Consider the following 20,490-nt stretch of genomic DNA (forward strand, 5'->3'; position numbering starts at 1 on the left):
CAAGTGTACAGTGAAGCATCTGAAATATTAATATTTCTTGTTTCAGGGTAAGCAGTGTCCATTTAAGTGCAAGAAAGGGTTGCAAAATGTTTGTAATTTGTCTCTGCCAATGAGTTGTGGACACTGATTCATTAAGTACACTTAGTGCCAATATAGATTTTTCAACTTTGGAGGGCATTGTGTTTAAAGAGATCTGACACAAAAGTGGAGTTGAATGCAAGATGAGAATATCCAGTATTGAATGGAGAAACAAGCTGGAAGCATCACAGATCCCACTGCTCTTCTGATGTTCTGATTTCTGAGATTGCCAGCTGTGTGTGTTTCATCTTGTTAATAATATCTTATTTATAGAGCACTTTTCATACAGACAATGTAGTTCAAAGTGCTTTACGATGGGATAAAGTACAAACATGAAAATATGAGATAAAACGGTATTGTGTAACCCTCAGGTTTGGCTGGCAGTGTTAGTCTAGGGAAGAGTCTCTAGCCCCGCCAGATGCGTGTCATCTGAAGTACAAAACCTCTTGTTTGTGGGATGCTGTGTGACCTGTTTCCCCCGTTACAAATCAGTACCATGTAATAACAAACTATGCCATATGCAATTAAAACAACTCAGGACTTTAGTTCTTAATTTGCCTAAAGGTTTAGTAAAGAAAAAAAGAAAAGGGTCCATTTTAATGAAAAGCCTCATGTGCAAGTTGGAGCTCACGGTTGGTCCTCCATCGATTTCTCCAGGCTTCGTCAACTCCCAGCCCTACCCCAAGTCCACTCCGTCCTGCTGTCTATGACCTTTTCTTTCTGGTGTCTTCTCTCTTCATCTCTTGCCGAACAAAAGACCCAGATCACCTCGTTCTCGGGCACTCGAAAAAACACTCCCTTCATCGGCTGGCACACATTCCAAAGCCCCCGTTAACTCTAACCATTACCCAAACACTGCTTCTATATGAAAAACCATTACCTTAGCAGTGAAAACTTTCCCAGGGCGTTACAGTTGAAAGCGAGGTTAAATAAATAGGTTTTGAGCTGGCATTTGAAAGCGTCGAGTCTGCATCCCTTACAGTTTTACCAATTATATTTTGAGGGAGATTATTTAAATTTTAGAGTGGCATCTCTACCAGAGGAGATGTAAGGTGCTCCTTCTCTTTGCTAGCTTGCAGGGCACTCTTAGCCAGGGCGTAGCACCCACTTAGCCCCCAATCAGGGTCATGTGACGCCATGGGAGCAGATGGTGACATATATCACAAGTCCTGGTTATGATGCCAGATAGATCATCTCTGACGAGTATTGATAATGGCTGGGGTAACCCATCTTTTAAAGACACTGCCCAGAAGAGGGCAATGGCAAACCACTTCTGCAGAAAAATTTGCCAAGAACAGTCTTGATCATGGGACCATGATTGCCCACATTACATGAGATGGGACATCATGGTTTAAATTTGAGAGAGAGACTAGTGGAAGAAGGCCTGAGAGCTTGAGCAGGATAATAAAACGAAAGTAATTCTGTGATGTTGCTTCACAGTACGAGTCTTCTGGGTTACTTTGCTTTTTAACAAACTACTTTCATTTTGTTTAAATAGCCACCAATAATTTGTTTTCGTTGTTTTCAGGAATGGCTGAAAAAAATTCTAAGAGGGCAGATCTAAAAGTGATGTCCGGCATCTGCTTTTGGAATTTGTAGCGGATGACTTGGCTGCCAGCATGCCGCATGGTTTGACCTGAAAATGGGCGTTAATGCTTCGAGCTACCCTCACTCTTTCTCTCAGAGGGTAGGAGGAAATTCACAGGCTCAGCAGACATTCATTGGTAAGTTGTGCTTTCTTGATCCAAGGTACTTTAAAAACCCATAAAGATCACAAAACAGTAAGTTTAACATGTACTGTAAATTTGGTTGATGTTTATTTTTATTTATTTAGAGGCACAGCGTGAAATAAGCCATTCAAGCCGCGCTGCCCAGCAACCCTTGATTTAACCCTAGCTTAATCACAGGACAATTTACAATGAGCAATTAACCTACTAACCTCTACGGTTTTGGACTGTGGGAGGAAACTGGAGCCCCTGGGCATTCCACAGGGAGGACGCACAAACTTCTTACAGAAGACAACGGTATTGAACTCTGAACTCCAACGTCCTGAGCTGTAATTGCGTCACGTTAACTGCTACACTATCGTTCTGATTTCCGTCTTGTGGTGTCTGAATGACAGTTTGATGCTAGAGATGTGGGCAGTAGTGCTAAGCATAAATTGTTCCCTATTCCCAGTTACCTTAAATATTTTGCCGTCCCTTTGAGCTACTTTAGAGGGACGACCATTTAGAACAGAGTTGAGGAAGAATTTCTTTGTCAGAGGGAAGCAAACCTGGAATTCTTTTCCAAGGGCAGCTTTGGAGACCAAGTCATTGGGAAAATTTAAAGCCACGATGGCCTAATTCTACTCCTATGTCTTATTTGGTGGTTATTTTGCTCTTTATAATAATGGAAGTCAGGAAGTTTTAGTATACCATTATGTATTGTGATAATTTAAAAATGTGTATCTTGGAGATGGGAAGATTGTGGTTAAATGGCTAGGATGTTTCAGACAACTATGGAAATGAGAGGCATTCCTGGAATGGTCACCTTTTGACAAAAGAATTGAAGTATTTTAAGGTATGTGTGCGAAAGGTGCTTGCCAGAACTTGAAAAGCCTAATGATTTAAAATGCTGTCTAAGAATACGCTACAGAGGGTGAGATGGCAGAGTGCGATGGGATAGAACAGGACAGCACAGGGGCCAGCCCTTCAGCCCATAATGTTGTCCTGAACCAATTATCTCGAAGTATGTCCCAAGAAGAAACAATTCAGAGTCTGCAGCTCCTGAGAAATGGGTAGAGGGAATCATAATACAATGTGGAGATGTCATTTCTCAATTAACTGTAAAGAGAGCTACAGTGAAATTTTATCTGTATTATCCAGCAAATAGTCTCTTTTCATGTGTTTAGCAGATTACAAAGTAACTTATTAATTTAAAGGAAGAGATTGTTGGTATCAGGCATACTAAACACAAAATGTATTTTTGTTTTCATTTCCCAGGAACATCTTCCTACTTACATCAAGGATATGGATGTGATTCGAAATTATATAGCCTTGAACATAGCCACGAGAAACCACAAGACAAAAAGAAAAAGAGTTCTGGCCTTGCGACACTGAAGAAGAAATTTATAAAAAGGCGCAAATCTAGTCGCTCTGCCGATCATGCAAAGCAGATGCGTGAGCTTCTTTCTGGGTGGGATGTAAGGGATGTGAATGCTTTAGTGGAAGAATATGAAGGCACTGCAGCTTTAAAGGAGCTTTCATTGCAAGGAATTTTGGCACGACCCGATGCACGGACCTTGCAAAGAGATCTAGCAGATCTTTATGATTACAAGTACTGCACTGATGTAGATTTAATATTCCAAGACACTTGCTTTCCAGTACATCGTGCCATTCTGGCAGCGCGGTGTCCCTTTTTTAAGACATTGCTTTCATCGTCACCTGAATATGGTGCTGAGATTATGATGGACATAAACACAGCTGGCATAGATTTGCCAATGTTTTCAGCACTGTTACACTACCTGTACACTGGAGAGTTTGGAATAGAGGACTCCAGGTTCCAAAGTGTTGACATCCTGTTACAACTCACTGAAGAATTTGGAACACCGAATTCTCTGGATGTGGATATGCGAGAACTTTTCGATAACATGTGTTACTATGATGCTATTCTTAGCTTTTCATCTGATTCAGAATTTGTGGAAGCATTTGGAAGAGGTTCAGGTTATTTGGATGAGGAACTCCGTGGGCATAAGGCTGTTCTATCTGCACGTTCGCCATTTTTCAGAAATCTTCTCCAAAGACGTATAAGGACTGGTGAAGAAATAACAGATCGAACTCTGCAGACACCAACTAGAATCGTACTTGATGAGTCTATCATTCCAAAGAAATATGCAAAAGTAATTTTACATTGTATGTATACCGATCTTGTGGACTTGTCTCTTGTATTGCACTGCAACCCATCTGTGGGGAGCCTAAGTGAAGTCCAAGCAATGGTAGCAGGGAAAGGTAACATGTCGAGAGCTGAAGAAGCGATGGAGCTTTACCACATAGCTCTTTTTCTGGAATTTAATATGCTCGCCCAAGGTAGGTTTACGATAATTAGAATCAGGTTTAATATCACGTGCATATCTCATGAAATTTGTTGTTTTGAGGCAGCATTACTTTATAATGCATAATTTAAAAATTACAGTAAGGAATATATTTTAAAACTAAATTCAATAAGCAATACAAAAATAGTGAGGTACTGTACATTAGTTCATAATCCATTCAGAAATTTGATGAAGAAGCTGTTCCTGAAACATTGAGTGTGTGTCTTCAGGCTCCTTTACTCCTCCTTGATAGTAACAATGAGAAGAGAGCATACCCTGGGTGATGGGTGTCTTTAATGATGGATGTTGCCTTTTTGTTCTCAGTGCTGGAAGGGTCGTGCCCTGTTGGAGCTGACTGAGTTTACAATTTCCTGCAGCTTTTTCTAATCCTGTGTGATCTGAGCCTAAGATACATCTGTTAAGTGTGTGTGTAGCTAAATGCTAAAGTAAATGTGTTTTCCATTGCCATAAAAAGCAACTGTTAAGTTTTAATCTTTCAAGAACTCCTACAATGTATTTGTCAATTTTTCTTCTCTAACCTTGCATTTGTGGAGTAGATCTTTTGATAAAGATTGGAATATCAAGTTTTTTTAAATCATAAAAAATATTAATTGGTTTTAAGATACTGCTTTCAATTGGAGCAAACTTAGGTGTGGATTTGTTCTGTTTTAAATAATAAAAATCTAAGTTGCAAATTTAAAGCATTGATCAGTACATGGAAATACTGTGTTGCGGCCGTTGGTTGCGAGAGGAACTTTATTTGTTAGATCGTAGAAGATTGAAAGGAGATTTGATAAAGGTATACAAATATGAGGGGTATACCTCCATTAAATCACCTTTCAATCTTCACATTCCAGGGAATAAAGTTCTATCCTATTCAATCTTTCCTTATAACTCGGTCCTTCAATCCTGGCAAAATTCTTGTAAAATTTCTCTTTTCTCTGCACTTTCAACCTTATTTACATCTTTCCTGTAGGTAGGTAACCAAAACTGCGCACAATTTTCCAAACTAGGCCTCACCAAGATCTACAACTTCAACATTACTTGGTCTCCACAGCTGACTGTGGCAATGAATTCAAGGGTTTTAAAGGTACATTTAACGTCAGAGAAATGTATGCAATATACATCCTGAAATGCTTTTTCTTCTCAGCCATCCATGAGAACAGAGGAGTGCCCCAAAGAATGAGCGACAGTTAAATGTTAGACCAAAGTCCCACCCTAGCTCCCTTCCCTCCTGCTCGTAAGCGACAGCAAGCAACAATCCCCCCTCCCCCACTAACAAAAAAAATCATTGCACCCACCACCGAGCACTCAAGTGTGAACAAAACAACAGTGAAGACACAGACTTTCAGTACTCCAAAACCTGTACTGTTCACCCAGTATTCGACATACCACAGGCTCTCTCTAAGAGAGAAAGAAGTGTATCCGTTTCACAGCAAGTGGGGAGACAAAACAAACAACTTGCTGATGTACGATGTTAAAAGTTCATTACGTTGCTTTTTTAGAGCTTTGTGCCCAAGGATCTCGAGTCTCTGGGCACACAACCTTAGATGTTCTGACTCCCTGACGACATGGGTCTTCTGCCATGACACCAACCTTGATCCACCCATCTCCAGAGTTCCGAGATCCCAGGCCTTCAAAACAGAGCCGAGCCCTTGGCATGCGGAACAACAGCCAGTTTTGAAACCCCGAGAGTGGGTCCCATTCCCGCAAAGAACTGTAGTCAGCCTGTAACTCCAGATCAGGGTCTTCAAAAGACCCCTGAAATGGAAAAATAAAGATGGAAATAGAGCTGTTTCTGAAGATACAAGCAAAGGAGTCGCCGTTTTGCACCATCATCACTCCGCTCCACCTCCAAGAATTCTCAAGGTTCTCCACCCTCTAGCTGAAGAAAATCCTCCTCATCCCTCTACTGCCCTCTGGTCCGAGACTCACCCACAAGAGGAAACATCCTGTCCAAATCCACACAAATTCAAGCTACACACACAAAATACTGGAGGAACTCAGCAGGCCAGGCAGCAACTATGGGGAAAGAAGTACACAAGTTTCAGGCTGAGACATATGTGTTGCTTGGATTTCTTGTTTCTTTCAATATTCAATAGGTTTCAATGACGTCTCCCCCTTATTCTTCTAAACTCCAATTAGTATGGGCCCAAAGCCATCAAATGTTCCTCGTGCTAACCTTTTCATTTCAGAATCATTCACGTGAACCTCCTCTGGACACCTTCCAAAGCCAGCACATCTGTTCTTCGATAAGTGGCCTAAACTACTCAATACTCCAAGTGTGGTTGACCAGTGCCTTGTAAAGCCTCATCATTATGCCCTTGCTCTTATCTTCCCATTGTCTCAAAATGATTGTTAACATTGCATTTGCCTTCCTCACTACAAACTTAGCCTGCAAGTTAACCTTCAGGGATTCCTGCATAAGGACTCCTAAGTTCCTTTGTACCTCTGATTTTTGAGTCGTCTCTCAGTCTAGAAAATAGCCTTAAGAGGGCATCTATCATGAAGGACATGCCCTCTTGTTACAGTCATTAAGGACGAGGTACAGGAACCTGAAGACGCACACTCAGCTTTTTCCCTTCCTCCATCAGACAGTCCATGAACATGACTCAATATTATTTTTTTTGCTCTATTTATTTCTTAGTTTATAATTATTTCTTTGCACTATACTGCTACCCCAAAACAACAAGGACAGGTGTGTAAAAAAAAGGCCCGTAGGATCATCAGGGACCCCAGTCATCCCAACCACAATGTATTCCAGCTGCCCCCATCTGGGAAATGGTTCCGCAGCATAAAAGCCAGGACCAGCAGGCTTCTTCCACCAGGCCATCAGACTGATGAACTCATGCTGATTTCAGTGTACTCTATATTACATTAACTGTTCAATTTATTATAAATTTCTATGATTGCACATAGCACATTTAGATGGAGACGAAAACAAAGAATTTTACTTCTCATGTATGTGAAGGATGTAAGAAATAAAGTCAGTTCAATTCAATGCAATACAGATGCGCTGGGCTGTCCGCACCACTCTCTGCAGAGTCCTGCAATTGAGGGAAGTGCAGCTCCCATACCAGGCAGTTATGCAGCCAGTCAGGATGCTCTCAATTGTGCCCCTATAGAGAGTTCTTAGGATTTGGGGGTCCATACCAAATTTCCTCAACTGTCTGAGGTGAAAGAGGTGCTTTTGTGCCTTGTTCACCATGCAGCTGGTGTGTATAGGCTACGTGAGATCCTTGGTGATGTGGATGCCGAGAAACTTAAAGCTGTTAGTAATGATAAATCCAGTTGCTGTGTATTTCTCTGACAATATCTATCATTTCATTTGTCAATCTGAGGCTGACATTAGAAGTGTGAAATATTAAATCTAGTAAAATTTCACCGTTGTAGAGGGTGAGCGAGCTGTAACTTAATTTATTTTGGTAGATTCATCAGTACTTTTATAAGCAGTCACAAGCAGTTTGATTTGTCCACTTTAATCCACTCTGAGTACATCACGTGGAGTATATTGTGAATCAGAACTAGGTTTAATATCACTGGCATATGTTTTGAAATACGTTGTTTTATGGCAGAGGTGTATTGCAATACATATTACTATCAATCACAATAAGTATATACACATTAAAAAAAGAAAATTACGTAAGTAGTACAAAAAAGAAGGAAAAATACTGAGACAGTGTTCATGGGTTCATTATCCATTTGGAAATCTGATGGTGGAGGGGAAGAAGCTGTTTCTGAACTATTAAGTGTGTGTCTTCAGGCTCCTGTATCTGCTCTGTGATGGTATCAAAGAGAGCATATCCTTTGTGGTGGGGGAGGGGTCTTTTATAATGGATGCTGACACTTTGAGGTATCACCTTTTGAAGATATCCTGGATGCTGGGGAAGCTACTACCCATAATGAAGCTGGCAGAGTTTGTAACTTTCTGCAGTATGTTGAGATCCTGTGCAGTGGCCCCCTCCATACCAGACATTGATGCAACCAGTTAGAATGTTTTTCACGGTACTTCTGTAAAAATTTGAGAGTTGTGGAATGTGGAACTATTTGTATCTTTGATCAATGTGTACAGCTTTTGGAGTGCTGTGATCCACCTTGAGTTTTCTTAATCAATCATTCCATTGAAATTTTCTTTGCACCATTGAAGAGTTTAATGTACTTAACACGTACTTTATATTAACTAAAACCTGTCGCATATAGAAAAGCCTAGATAGTAAATGTGGAGAGGATATTTCCTGCAGCTGGGGTGTCTAGGACCAGAGGGCACAGCCTCAGAATACAAAGCTGTTCCTTGAGAACAGAGAAGAGGATGAATTTCTGTAGCCAAATGGTGGTGAATCTGGGGAATTCATTGTTACAAGTGGCTGTGGAGGCCATGTCATTGAGTATATTTAAAGCAGAGGTTGATAGGTCAGGGTATCAAAGGTTACAGGGCGAAGGCAGGAGAATGGGGTTGAGGGGGTTATTAAATCAGATTGATGGAAAGGTGGAGCAGATTTGATGGACTGAATAGTCTAATTCTGCTCCTGTGTTTTGTGGTGCAAATTTAATATGGTATGATCAAGAAAACTGACAAAAGAATGGTTATTCTAGTCAGAACAAAGCTGAGATGTTTGCAGATGTTCAGAATCAGTGTAGTTTATCTCAATAAAAAGCATTTTCAGTCGCAGAGGGAATGACAGGCAGAGACTAGAGACCTAATGTCTTTCACAATCAAGAATGCTCTGCCAGAAAAGATATTGGAAGCAGATTCAGCAGCAATTTGGTGATTTGGACAAACTTTTGATGGAACTACCAGTACATGGCTATGGGAAGGAACAGAAGAATCAGACTAATTAAATAGCTCTTCCAAGTCCAGACGGTCCCTTGTGCATTGTTTATGAATAGCCGATCATGTTCTTAGATAGCTATGGGTTTTATCAAAAAATGGTGTTATAGATTCAGGATTTTTTAATGTCATTTCCAGTGCACAAAAAATGTAAAGGAGAACAAAATAATTGTTACTCCGAATCAACACACAAAATGCTGGAGGAACTCAGCAGGTCAGGCAGCATCCATGGAAAAAAGTAAGCAGTTGACGTTTCGGGCCAAGATCCTTCTTCAGGACTGAGAAGGAAGGGGGAAGATGCCAAAATAAAAAGGAGGGCAAAAGGGAAGGAGGCTAGCTGGAAAGTGATAGGTGAAGCCAGGTGGGTGGGAAAGGTCAAGGACTGGAGAAGAAAGAATCTTTTCAATTTTTTTATTATTATTATCCAAAATAACAAGAGTACATCAAAGTAGGTAACACTGACAGTGTCTCAAAGGAAAAAAATCAATGTTTTAAAGATTGAAAAATGGTGACTCAAAAAAACAAAAGAAAAAAATCCCTACTAAAGCAAAGTGAGAAATAAAATAACCCACTGGGTGTTCAACCCCAGAGCCATGTGTCATACAAAAAGCTCAAAAGATAAACATCAAACTGCCAGCAAAAAAAATTATACCAAAATTTACAATTGGATCGTGGAGGAAATCGTATCAATTAACTCAAATGGTAGCAACGAGCAAATGAACCCCATCTTTTCTCAACATCAAACATAGGTTCAAAGGTTCGACTTCTAATTTTCTCCAAACTAAGACATAACATCACTTGAGAGAACCATTGTGACAGAGTGGGAGCCAACGTATCCTTCCACTTCAACAGAATGGCCCTCCTAGCTGTCAATGTAACAAACGCAATAACATGTTGGTCAGACAAAGAAATACCGCAGATATTTTGAGGAATTATTCCAAAGACAACAGTTAATTTGTTGGGTTGTAAATTAATTTTAAGTGCTTTAGAAATTGTAGAAAAAACTGACTTCTAAAACTGTTCCAGTATAGAACAAGATCAAAACGTGTGTCAGTGTAACTGTCTCAGTTTTACCTCTATCACAATAACTATCAACATTAGGAAAGATTTTAGACAATCTCTCCTTCATCAAATAGTAACTATGTACAATTTTAAATTGAATCAGTAAATGACTAGCACAATTCGAAGAAGAGTTAACCAACTTCAGAATTCACATAAAAGTCAAAAAGTCAAATTAAGTTCCTTTTCCCAGTCTTGTTTAATCTTAAACAAAGGACGCTTATCACATTGTAATAATAAATTATAAATTCTTCCAATGGAACCCTTTATCAAAGTGTTCATACTCGTAATTTTATCTAACAGGTCAGCATCCAATATGTTAGGAAAATTACTTAAATAATTTTGTAAGAAATGTCTAACTTGTAGGTGTTGTAAAAAGTGTGAGTATGAAAGAGAATATTTATCAACTAATTGCTCAAAAGACATCAATCTATCTTCTTTAAATAGATCCAAAAAAGAATTAATACCTTTATTATTCCAAAATGAAAACATCGGATCACTCAAAGAAGGCTTAAAAATAATTTCGATAAATTAAACTAGAAAGTTTAAATTTTTTAAGATTAAAAAAATTACGGAACTGGAGCCAAATTTGTAAAGAATACTTAATCACAGGGTATAAATTTAAATTAACAATTTTAGTGAGTATGATAAAAGGATAGTGAGGGATAAAATTGGTCCCTTAGAGAATCAGAGTGGACAGCGACGTGTGGAGCAGAAAGAGATGTGGGAGATTTTGAACAATTTATTTTCTTCGGTATTCACTAAGGAGAAGGATATTGAATTGTGTAAAGTAAGGGAAACAAGTAGGGAAGTTATGGAAACTATGACGATTAAAGAGGAGGAAGTACTGGCTCTTTTAAGGAATATCAAAGTGGATAAATCTCTGGGTCCTGACAGGATATTCCCTCGGACCTTGAGGGAGGTTAGTGTAGAAATAGCAGGGGCTCTGACAGAAATATTTCAAATGTCATTAGAAACGGGGATGGTGCCGGAGGATTGGCGTATTGCTCATGTGGTTCCATTGTTTAAAAAGGGATCTAAGAGTAAACCTAGCAATTATAAGCCTGTCAGTTTGACATCAGTGGTGGATAAATTAATGGAAAGTATTCTTAGAGATGGTATATATAATTATCTGGATAGACAGAGTCTGATTAGGAATAGTCAACATGGATTTGTGCGTGGAAGGTCATGTTTGACAAATCTTACTGAATTTTTTGAAGAGGTTACGAGGAAAGTTGACGAGGGTAAAGCAGTGGATGTCTATATGGACTTCAGTAAGGCCTTTGACAAGGTTCTGCACGGAAGGTTAGTTAGGAAGGTTCAATCGTTAGGTATTAATGTTGAAGTAGTAAAATGGATTCAACAGTGGCTGGATGGGAGATGCCAGACAGTAGTGGTGGATAACTGTTTGTCAGGTTGGAGGCTGGTGACTAGTGGTGTGCCTCAGGGATCTGTACTGGGTCCAGTGTTGTTTGTCATATACATTAATGATCTGGATGATGGGGTGGTAAATTGGATTAGTAAGTATGCAGATGATACTAAGGTAGGTGGTGGTGTGGATAATGAAGTAGGTTTTCAAAGTTTGCAGAGAGGTTTAGGCCAGTTAGAAGAGTGGGCTGAGCGATGGCAGATGGAGTTTAATGCTGATAAGTGTGAGGTGCTTCATTTTGGTAGGAATAATCCAAATAGAACATACGTTGTAAATGGTAGGGCATTGAAGAATGCAGTAGGACAGACTGATCACTCGTGGATAGGGTGGTGAAGAAAGCTTTTGGTATGCTGGCCTTTATAAATCAGAGCATTGAGTATAGGAGTTGGGATGTAATGTTAAAATTGTACAAGGCATTGGTAAGGCTGAATTTGGAGTATTGTGTACAGTTCTGGTCACTGAATTATAGGAAAGATGTCAACAAAATAGAGAGATTTACTGCAATGTTACCTGAGTTTCAGCATCTAAGTTACAGGGAAAGATTGAACAAGTTAGGTCTTTATTCTTTGGAGCGTAGAAGGTTGAGGGGGGACTTGATAGAGGTATTTAAAATTATGAGGGGGATAGATAAAGTTGATGTGGATAGGCTTTTTCCATTGAGCGTAGGAGAGATTCAAACAAGAGGACATGAGTTGAGACTTACGGGGCAAAAGTTTAAGGGTAACATGAGGGGGAACTTTTTTACTCAGAGAGTGGTAGCTGTGTGGAATGAGCTTGCAGTAGAAGTGGTAGAGGCAGGTTCAGTATTGTCATTTAAAGCAAAATTGGATAGGTATATGGACAGGAAAGGAATAGAGAATTATGGGCTGAGGGCAGGTCAGTGGGACTAGGTGAGAATAAGCGTTTGGCACGGACTAGAAGGGCCGAGATGGCCTGTTTCCATGCTATATATGGTTATATGGTTTAGCTTATTGTATAGGTAGGGCAGCTTCCAATAACGAGGTTAAATAAAACTGTTTCACTGCTTTCAATTCCAAATCTACCCAAATTGGCCGCTCGTTCTTATCAACCCAGTGTAACCAAAAGGACATATATCGCACATTAACAGCCCAGTGATACATTCTTAAATTAGGCAAAGCAATACCTCCATCCTTTTTAAATTTTTGTAAGTGCCATTTACTAATTCTTGGTCTTTTATCATTTCAAATAAAAGATGAGATAATAGAATCAATTCAATCAAAAAACTTCTTAAGTCAAAAAAACAGGGATATTCTGAAGTAAATATAAAAACTTTGGTAAAATCATCATTTTGACTATATGGTTGCGGCCAGCAAGTGGAAATGTAAGTGTGTTCTATCTACTAAATAAATACTTAATAGGACCTACCAAGGGAACAAAATTAGCTTTACAAATATCCTTATTTTTTAGTGATTATAACGCCTAGATATCCAAAGCAATCCGTAACTTCGAAAGAAGTATTATCATTTATAGAAACAGATTCATTTAAAGGAAACAGTTCACTTCTATTAAAATTAATTTTATATCCTGAAAAATCTCCAAATTCATTAAATAATTTTCACAAGGCAGGGATAGATTCCTTGGAATTAGATATATAAACCAGTAAATCATCAGCATAAAGAGAAATCTTATGAATTCACAAGGATCTCATGTATATCTTTAGCTTCACAAAGAGCAATAGCAAGGGTTTCTAATATTAAGTTAAATAACAAAGGACTTAATGGACAACCTTTTCTTGTACCCCGTGAAAGCTGGAAAAAAGGGGATCTACAGTTATTAGTAATAACAGTAGCAATAGGAGTTTTATATATCATTCTAATCCAATTATTAAAATTAACACCAAAACCAAATTTCTCTAAAACATTAAATAAATATTTCCATTCGATTCAATCAAACGCTTTTTCAGCATCCAAAGAGACGACGCATTGTGGAGTTTTAAAAGACGAGTATATAATGTTAAATAATCTCCGAACTTTGAAATGGAATAATGACCCTTTATAAAGCCTGTTTGATCTTTAAAAACAATTTTACCCAAAATATTTTCCAACCGATTGGCCATTATCTTTGACAGGATCTTAGCATCAACATTCAATAATGAAATGGGTCTATGTGAGGCACAATCAGTCGGATCTTTATCCTTTTTAAGAATTAAAGAAATAGAAGCCTCATTAAAAAGTAGAGGGTAAGTCACCTTTCACAAAAGAGTCTTTAAACATTTCCAACATATACGGAGAAAGTAATTTTCCAAATTTTTTATAGAATTCTACAGAAAGAACCTAATGGGAGAGGAGGGTGGACCGTAGGAGAAAGGAAGGTTATTCAGAATATACTGCAGGACAAAGAAGCACAGTAAGGTAAAGAACACAAAAAAAAACTCAATGAGTACGTAAGAATTATATATACAGTACTGTGCAAAAGTCATAGTCTCATATATAGCTTGAATGCCAAAACTTTTGCACAGTATTGTATTTGTCAACGTGGAGCAGAGAGCAAGTTTGTAAATCTGGCAAGAGCAAAGGATGTTGTGAATGGCAAAGGTGGAGTGCCACAGAACGGGTGTAGGAAAGCTATCAGAAAAGGATTGGCATGGGTGTGGGGGTGGTGCAGCTGTAGACACACCCAGCCCTGAGACATCAGGCAAGGTCATTTGATTCCAGGCAATTGGTTCATTGATCATTACAAAATGCCTCTCTGGTGCTTCCTATTCCCTCTCCTCTTCCTTCCCCTTTTCCCAATCATGCTTCACAAACTATGAGCCCCTTGGACTCCAGACGATTTGAGTGATGTGATCAACAGGCATGAAACAGCACACCCTGATGCTGTCCCCATCATTTTGGGGAATTTTAACCAGGCTAGCTTGAAAAAAATCACTAAATAATTAGTGTCAAAAAATCACTTGTAGTACCAGAGGAAGCAACACATTGGACCACTGTTACACCACCATCAAGAGCACTTACCATTCTATTCCACACCCACACTTTGGGAAGTCTGATCACCTGGCTGTATTTCTACTCCCTGAGAGTAGGCAAAGACTGAAGACCAGTAGTGAGCACCAAGAAGATATGGACAAGGGAAGCACAGGAGCACCTACAGGACTGCTTTGAATCGGTGACTGGACCGTATTCAGAGATTCATCTTCAAGTCTGAATGAGTATGCCGCAGTTGTTACCAGCTTTTTTAAAAACGTGTGTGGATAAGCGTGTGCCTACAAAGATTTGCTATAGATTCCCAAAACAAAAAGCTCTGTCTCTGATGCCGAAGTCAGGCTTTCTTTCAGGAGGGTGAACCCTTGCATGGTGGCTGGCCCTAATGGAATACCTGGGAACAGTCTGAAAATTTGTGCCAGCCAGCTGTTAGGTGTACTCAGGTGTACTCTCACTGCTACAGTTGGAATTTCCTAAAAGGACAACCATTACACCAGTGCCCAAGAAGAGCATTGCGAGCTGCCTAACAAGCTGTCAGTCAATAGTACTCACAGCTATGGTGATGAAATGCTTTGAGAGGTTGTTCATGGCTAGAATGAACTCCTGCCTCAGCGAGGACCTGGACCCACTTCAATTTGCTATTGACATATCAGGTCTACAGCAGATGTGATCTCAATGGCTCTTCTCACAGCCATAGTCCACCTGGATAATACAAACACTTATGTCAGAATGCTCACAAACAAGAGAAAATCTGCAGATGCTGGAAATCTGAGCAACGTACACAAAATGCTAGAGTAACTCAGCAGGCCAGGCAGCATCTATGGGGAAAAATGGTACAGTCGATGTTTTGGGCGGAAACCCTTTGGCATACTGGAGAACAGTTTTGGCCCAAAACGTCGACTGTAATTTTTTCCATAGATGCTGCCTTGCCTGCCTAGTACCTCCAGCATTTCTTGCGTGTATGTCAGAATGCTATTTGTTAAACACCATCATACCTACAGTCTTGATTGAAAAAATACAGAACCTGGACCTCTGTACTTCCCTCTGCAATTGGATCCTCGGCTTCCTGACCAGAAGACCACTATCTGTGCAGATTGGTGATAACATCTCCTCCTCACTAACGATCAACACTGATGCACCTCAGAGGTGTGTGCTTAACCACTGCTCTACTCTCTTTATACACATGACTGTGTGGCTAGACACAGCTTAAATACCATCTGTAAAGTTGCTGATGATACAACCATTGTTAGTAGAATCTCAGATGGAGATGAGAGGGTGTACAGGAGCAAGATATACCAGCTAACTGGGGGTCATAGGAACAGCCTTACACTCAATGTCAGTAAGAAGAAAGAGCTGATTGTAGAGTTCAGGAAGGGTAAGATCATTACTCCCCAACGCCATTCGGCTCTACAATTCAACCTCCAGGGGCAAGACATGTTAAAGTGCCGGGGTTAGGACTGAGCTTAAGTTACCACTCAATGCACTTTAGTAAACTATTTAAGAACTTTTTAAAAGCTATTTATTAATGCTTTTTGGGAGGGTGATTTTAGATGCATATCATATATATACTGAGTTAAATACTGTATGTAATTAGTTTTGCTACAATAAGTGTATGGGACACTGGAAAAATGTTGAATTTCCCCTTGGGGATGAATAAAGTATCTATCTATCTATCTAAGACGAAGGAACACATACCAGTCCTCATAGAGAGATCAGAAGTGGAGAGAGTGAGTAGTGGCCAACCTCCTCAAACTCCTGATGAAATATAGCCATCGTCCCAACACATCGATGCAGTTATAAAGAAGGCAAGTCAATGGCAAGTAACAGAGACAGAGCTTTTTGCTTTGGGAATCTATAGCAAATCTTTGTAGGCACACACTTATCCACACACGTTTCAAAGAAGTTGGTAACAACTGCGGCATACTCATTCAGACTCGAAGATGAATCTCTGAATACGGTCCAGTCCCTGATTCAAAGGCAAGTATGGGTGGAAGTCAGGAACAGGAAGGGAGCAGTTACTTCACTGGGGGTATTCTATCGGCCCCCTGGTAGCAGCAGAGGTACCGAGGAGCAGGTTGGGAGGCTGATTTTGGAAAGGTGCAAAAATAACAGGGTTGTTATCATGGGTGACTTTAACTTCCCCAATATTGATTGGCACTTGATTAGTTCCAAGGGTTTAGATGGGGCAGAGTTTGTTAAGCGTGTCCAGGATGGATTCCTGTTACAGTATGTTGACAGACCAACTAGGGGGAATGCTATACTAGATCTAGTATTAGGTAACGAAGTGGGTCAGGTCACAAATCTGTCAGTGGGTGAGCATCTGGGGGACAGTGATCACCGCTCCCTGACCTTTAGCATTATCATGGAAAAAGATAGAATCAGAGAGGACAGGAACGTTTTTAATTGGGGAAGGGCAATTATGAGGCTATAAGGCTAGAACTTGCGGGTGTGAATTGGGATGATGTTTTTTCAGGGAAATGTACTATGGACATGTGGTCGATGTTTAAGGATCTCTTGCAGGATGTTAGGGATAAATTTGTCCTGGTGAGGAAGATAAAGAATGGTAGGGTGAAGGAACCATGGGTAACAAGTGAAGTGGAAAATCTAGTCAGGTGGAAGAAGGCAGCATACATGAGGTTTAGGAAGCAAGGATCAGATGGGTTTATTGAGGAATATAGGGTAGCAAGAAAGGAGCTTAAGAAGGGGCTGAGAAGAGCAAGAAGGGGCATGAGAAGGCCTTGGTGAGTAGGGTAAAGGAAAACCCCAAGGCATTCTTCAGTTATGTGACAAACAAAAGGATGACAGGAGTGAAGGTATGACTGATTAGAGATAAAAGTGGGAAGATGTGCCTGGAGGCTGTGGAAGTGAGTGAGGTCCTCAATGTATACTTCTCTTCAGTATTCACCACTGAGAGGGAACTTGATGACGGTGAGGACAATATGTGTGAGGTTGATGTTCTGGAGCATGTTGGTATTAAGGGAGAGAAGGTGTTGGAGTTGTTAAAATACATTAGGGCGGGTAAGTCCCTGGGGTCTGACGGAATATTCCCCAGGGCTGCTCCACGAGGCAAGGGAAGAGGTTGCTGAACCTCTGGCTAGGATCTTCATGTCCTCGTTGTCCACGGGAATGGTGCCGGAGGATTGGAGGGAGGCAAATGTTGTCCCCTTGTTCAAAACAGTTAGTAGGGATAGTCCAGGTAATTATAGATCAGTGAGCCTTACTTCTGTGGTGGGAAAGCTGTTGGAAAAGATTCTTGGAGATAGGATCTATGGGCATTTAGAGAATCATGGTCTGATCAGGGACAGTCAGCATGGCTTTGTGAAGGGCAGATCGTGCCTAACAAGCCTGATAGAGTTCTTTGAGGAGGTGACCAGGCATTTGGATGAGGGTAGTGCAGTGGATGTGATCCACAAGGATTTTAGTAAGGCATTTGGCAAGGTTCCACATGGTAGGCTTATTCAGAAAGTCAGAAGGCATGGGATCCAGGGAAGTTTGGCCAGGTGGATTCAGAATTGGCTTGCCTGCAGAAGGCAGAGGGTCATTGTGGAGGGAGTACATTCAGATTGGAGGGTTGTGACTAGTAGTGTCCCACAATGATCTGTTCTGGAACCTCTATTTTTTGTGATTTTTATTAACAACCTGGATGTGAGGTATGAAGGGTGGGTTGGCAAGTTTGCAGACGACACAAAGGTTGGTGATGTTTTAGATAGTGTAGAGGATTGTCTAAGATTGCAGAGAGACATTGATAGGATGCAGAAGTGGGCTGAGAAGTGGCAGATGGAGTTTAACCCAGAGAAGTGTGAGGTGGTACACTTTGGAAGGACAAACTCCAAGGCAGAGTACAAAGTAAATGGTAGGATACTTGGGAGTGTGGAGGAGCAGAGAGATCTGGGGTTACATGTCCACAGATCCCTGAAAGTTGCCTCACAGGTAGATAGGGTAGTTAAGAAAGCTTATGGGGTGTTAGCTTTCATAAGTCGAGGGATAGAGTTTAAGAGACACGATGTAATGATGCAGCTCTATAGAACTCTAGTTAGGCCACACTTGGAGTACTGTGTCCAGTTCTAGTTGCCTCAGTATAGGAAGGATGTGGAAGCATTGGAAAGGGTACAGAGGAGATTTACCAGGATGCTGCCTGGTTTAGAGAGTATGGATTATGATCAGAGATTAAGGGAGCTAGGGCTTTACTCTTTGGAGAGGAGGATGATGAGAGGAGACATGATAGAGGTGTACAAGATATTAAGAGGAATAGACAGAGTGGACAGCCAGCGCCTCTTCCCCAGGGCACCACTGCTCAGTACAAGAGGACATGGCTTTAAGGTAAGGGGAGGAAAGTTCAAGGATGATATTGGAGGAAGGTTTTTTTACTCAGAGTGGTTGGTGCGTGGAATGCACTGCCTGAGTCAGTGGTGGAGGCAGATACACTAGTGAAGTTTAAGAGACTACTAGACAGGTATATGGAGGAATTTAAGGTGGGGGGTTATTTGGGAGGTGGGGGTTTGAGGGTCGGCACAACATTGTGGGCCGAAGGGCCTGTAATGTGCTGTACTATTCTATGTTCTGTGGCTATATTTCATCAGGAGTTTGAGGAGATTTAGTTTGTCACCTAAAACGCTCAAACTTCTACAGGTGCACCCTGTAGAGCATCCTCTCTGGCTCCATCACCATCTGTGATTTTGGGAGGGGGGTGCTGTTGCTGTACAGGATCGAAAGAAGCTACAGAGAGTTGTAAAATTAGTCAGCTCCATCCTGGGTATTAGCCTCCATAGTATCCAAGACATCTTCAAGGAGCAGTCCCTCAGAAAGGCGACGTCCATCATTAAGGACCCCATCACCCAGGACATGCCCTCTTCTCACTGTTACTATCAGGTAGGAGATACAGGAGCATGAAGGCACACACTCAGCGATTCAGGTGCAACTTCTCCCCTCTGCCATCCAATTCCAAGATGGACATTGAACCCATGGACACAACCTTTATTTTTTTCTGTTTTTGCACTATTGTTCTTAATTTAACTGTTTAATATATATATACTGTATATACTGACTGCAGTTTATTTATCATGTACTGCATTGTACTATTGCCACTGAGTTAACAAATGTCATGACATTTGCCAGTGATATTAAATCTAATCCTGATTCCTTCTCCCTTCCCACTCCCAGTCCACAACAGAGACCCATGTCAGAATCAGGTTTATCATCACTCACATACATCATGAATTTTTTTGTCTGCAGCAGTACAGTGCACTACACAGTGCAATTTCTACAATACTGTGCAAAAGCCTTAGGCACGCTAGCTATATATGTGTCCAAGACCTTTGCACTGCACTGTACACAGATTAATTGTATGCCCATAAAGTGACGCTGGGCGCAGGAGTGACGACAGGAAATGATAGAGTAGTGGTGGTTGGGGGTGTGGAGAGGTGGGCTAATGGGTGGAGGTTACTACTTAGGGAAAGTAACTGTTTTTGAGTCTGGTAGTCTGTGTAGCTCTAAATACATATGAAACCATAAATATTTGCAGGATGTGAAGATATTGTGGTGGAGAGCATCTCCCTTGACACGCTGATTTCCATTCTGAGCTGGAGTTCGCAGCCTTACGGCTCTAAGTGGGTTTACCGACAGGCAATTAATTTCCTATGTGAGGAATTCACTTCAGTCATGATCTCTGATGTGTTCTTTGAGCTCAGCATGGACTACTTGTCTGTCGTACTTCAGTCGGACTATCTGCAGGTATTGGTTTTCATTTACTGTATTTTGACACAAACTAAGATAATCTGGTCTTTCAGTGGAGTCCTGATTCAGCAAAGTTAGTTGTATAGAGCTAATGGAGTAGAAAATTTGTAACAAATTCATGAAATCTGAAAATAAATTTACAACTTTGGGTATAAAAATGGTGGTATAGAAAACAGAAAACTTAGTGCTTGATGTTTTGATCCAAGGTTCTTTTAGCAGCCAGGAAAGAGGCACATAACCTGTTGCTTCATGTTTGTTTTATTAAGAGTTGATAGAACAAAGAGAAATTGAAACAGACAGATGGCTCCCAGCATAAAACAGCGAATTTTATACTGCCGTGATAAGAAAA

At 40.6% G+C, this 20,490-nt stretch overlaps 1 protein-coding gene across 6 annotated transcripts in view; it reads left to right on the top strand.

Moving 5' to 3' along the window:
- Positions 1-20,490, top strand: part of btbd7 (BTB (POZ) domain containing 7) — a 97,898-nt gene that overhangs the window by 40,182 nt on the left and 37,226 nt on the right. For 2 of the 6 annotated variants that reach the window (XM_059962744.1, XM_059962752.1), the window contains exons 2-4: positions 1,607-1,802; positions 3,063-4,145; positions 19,930-20,138. In XM_059962744.1, the coding sequence (XP_059818727.1) occupies positions 1,721-1,802; positions 3,063-4,145; positions 19,930-20,138 (1,374 nt within the window). In that variant the 5' untranslated portion in view covers positions 1,607-1,720. Of the gene's footprint in view, positions 1-1,606; positions 1,803-1,912; positions 2,103-3,062; positions 4,146-5,126; positions 5,241-13,743; positions 13,839-16,087; positions 16,360-19,929; positions 20,139-20,490 lie in introns of those variants that run through there. The other 4 variants (XR_009510802.1, XR_009510803.1, XM_059962755.1 and 1 more) reach the window with 4 other exon arrangements.

The sequence above is a fragment of the Hypanus sabinus genome, chromosome 2, assembly GCF_030144855.1.
Source record: "Hypanus sabinus isolate sHypSab1 chromosome 2, sHypSab1.hap1, whole genome shotgun sequence".
NCBI classification, from domain to species: Eukaryota; Metazoa; Chordata; class Chondrichthyes; order Myliobatiformes; family Dasyatidae; genus Hypanus; species Hypanus sabinus.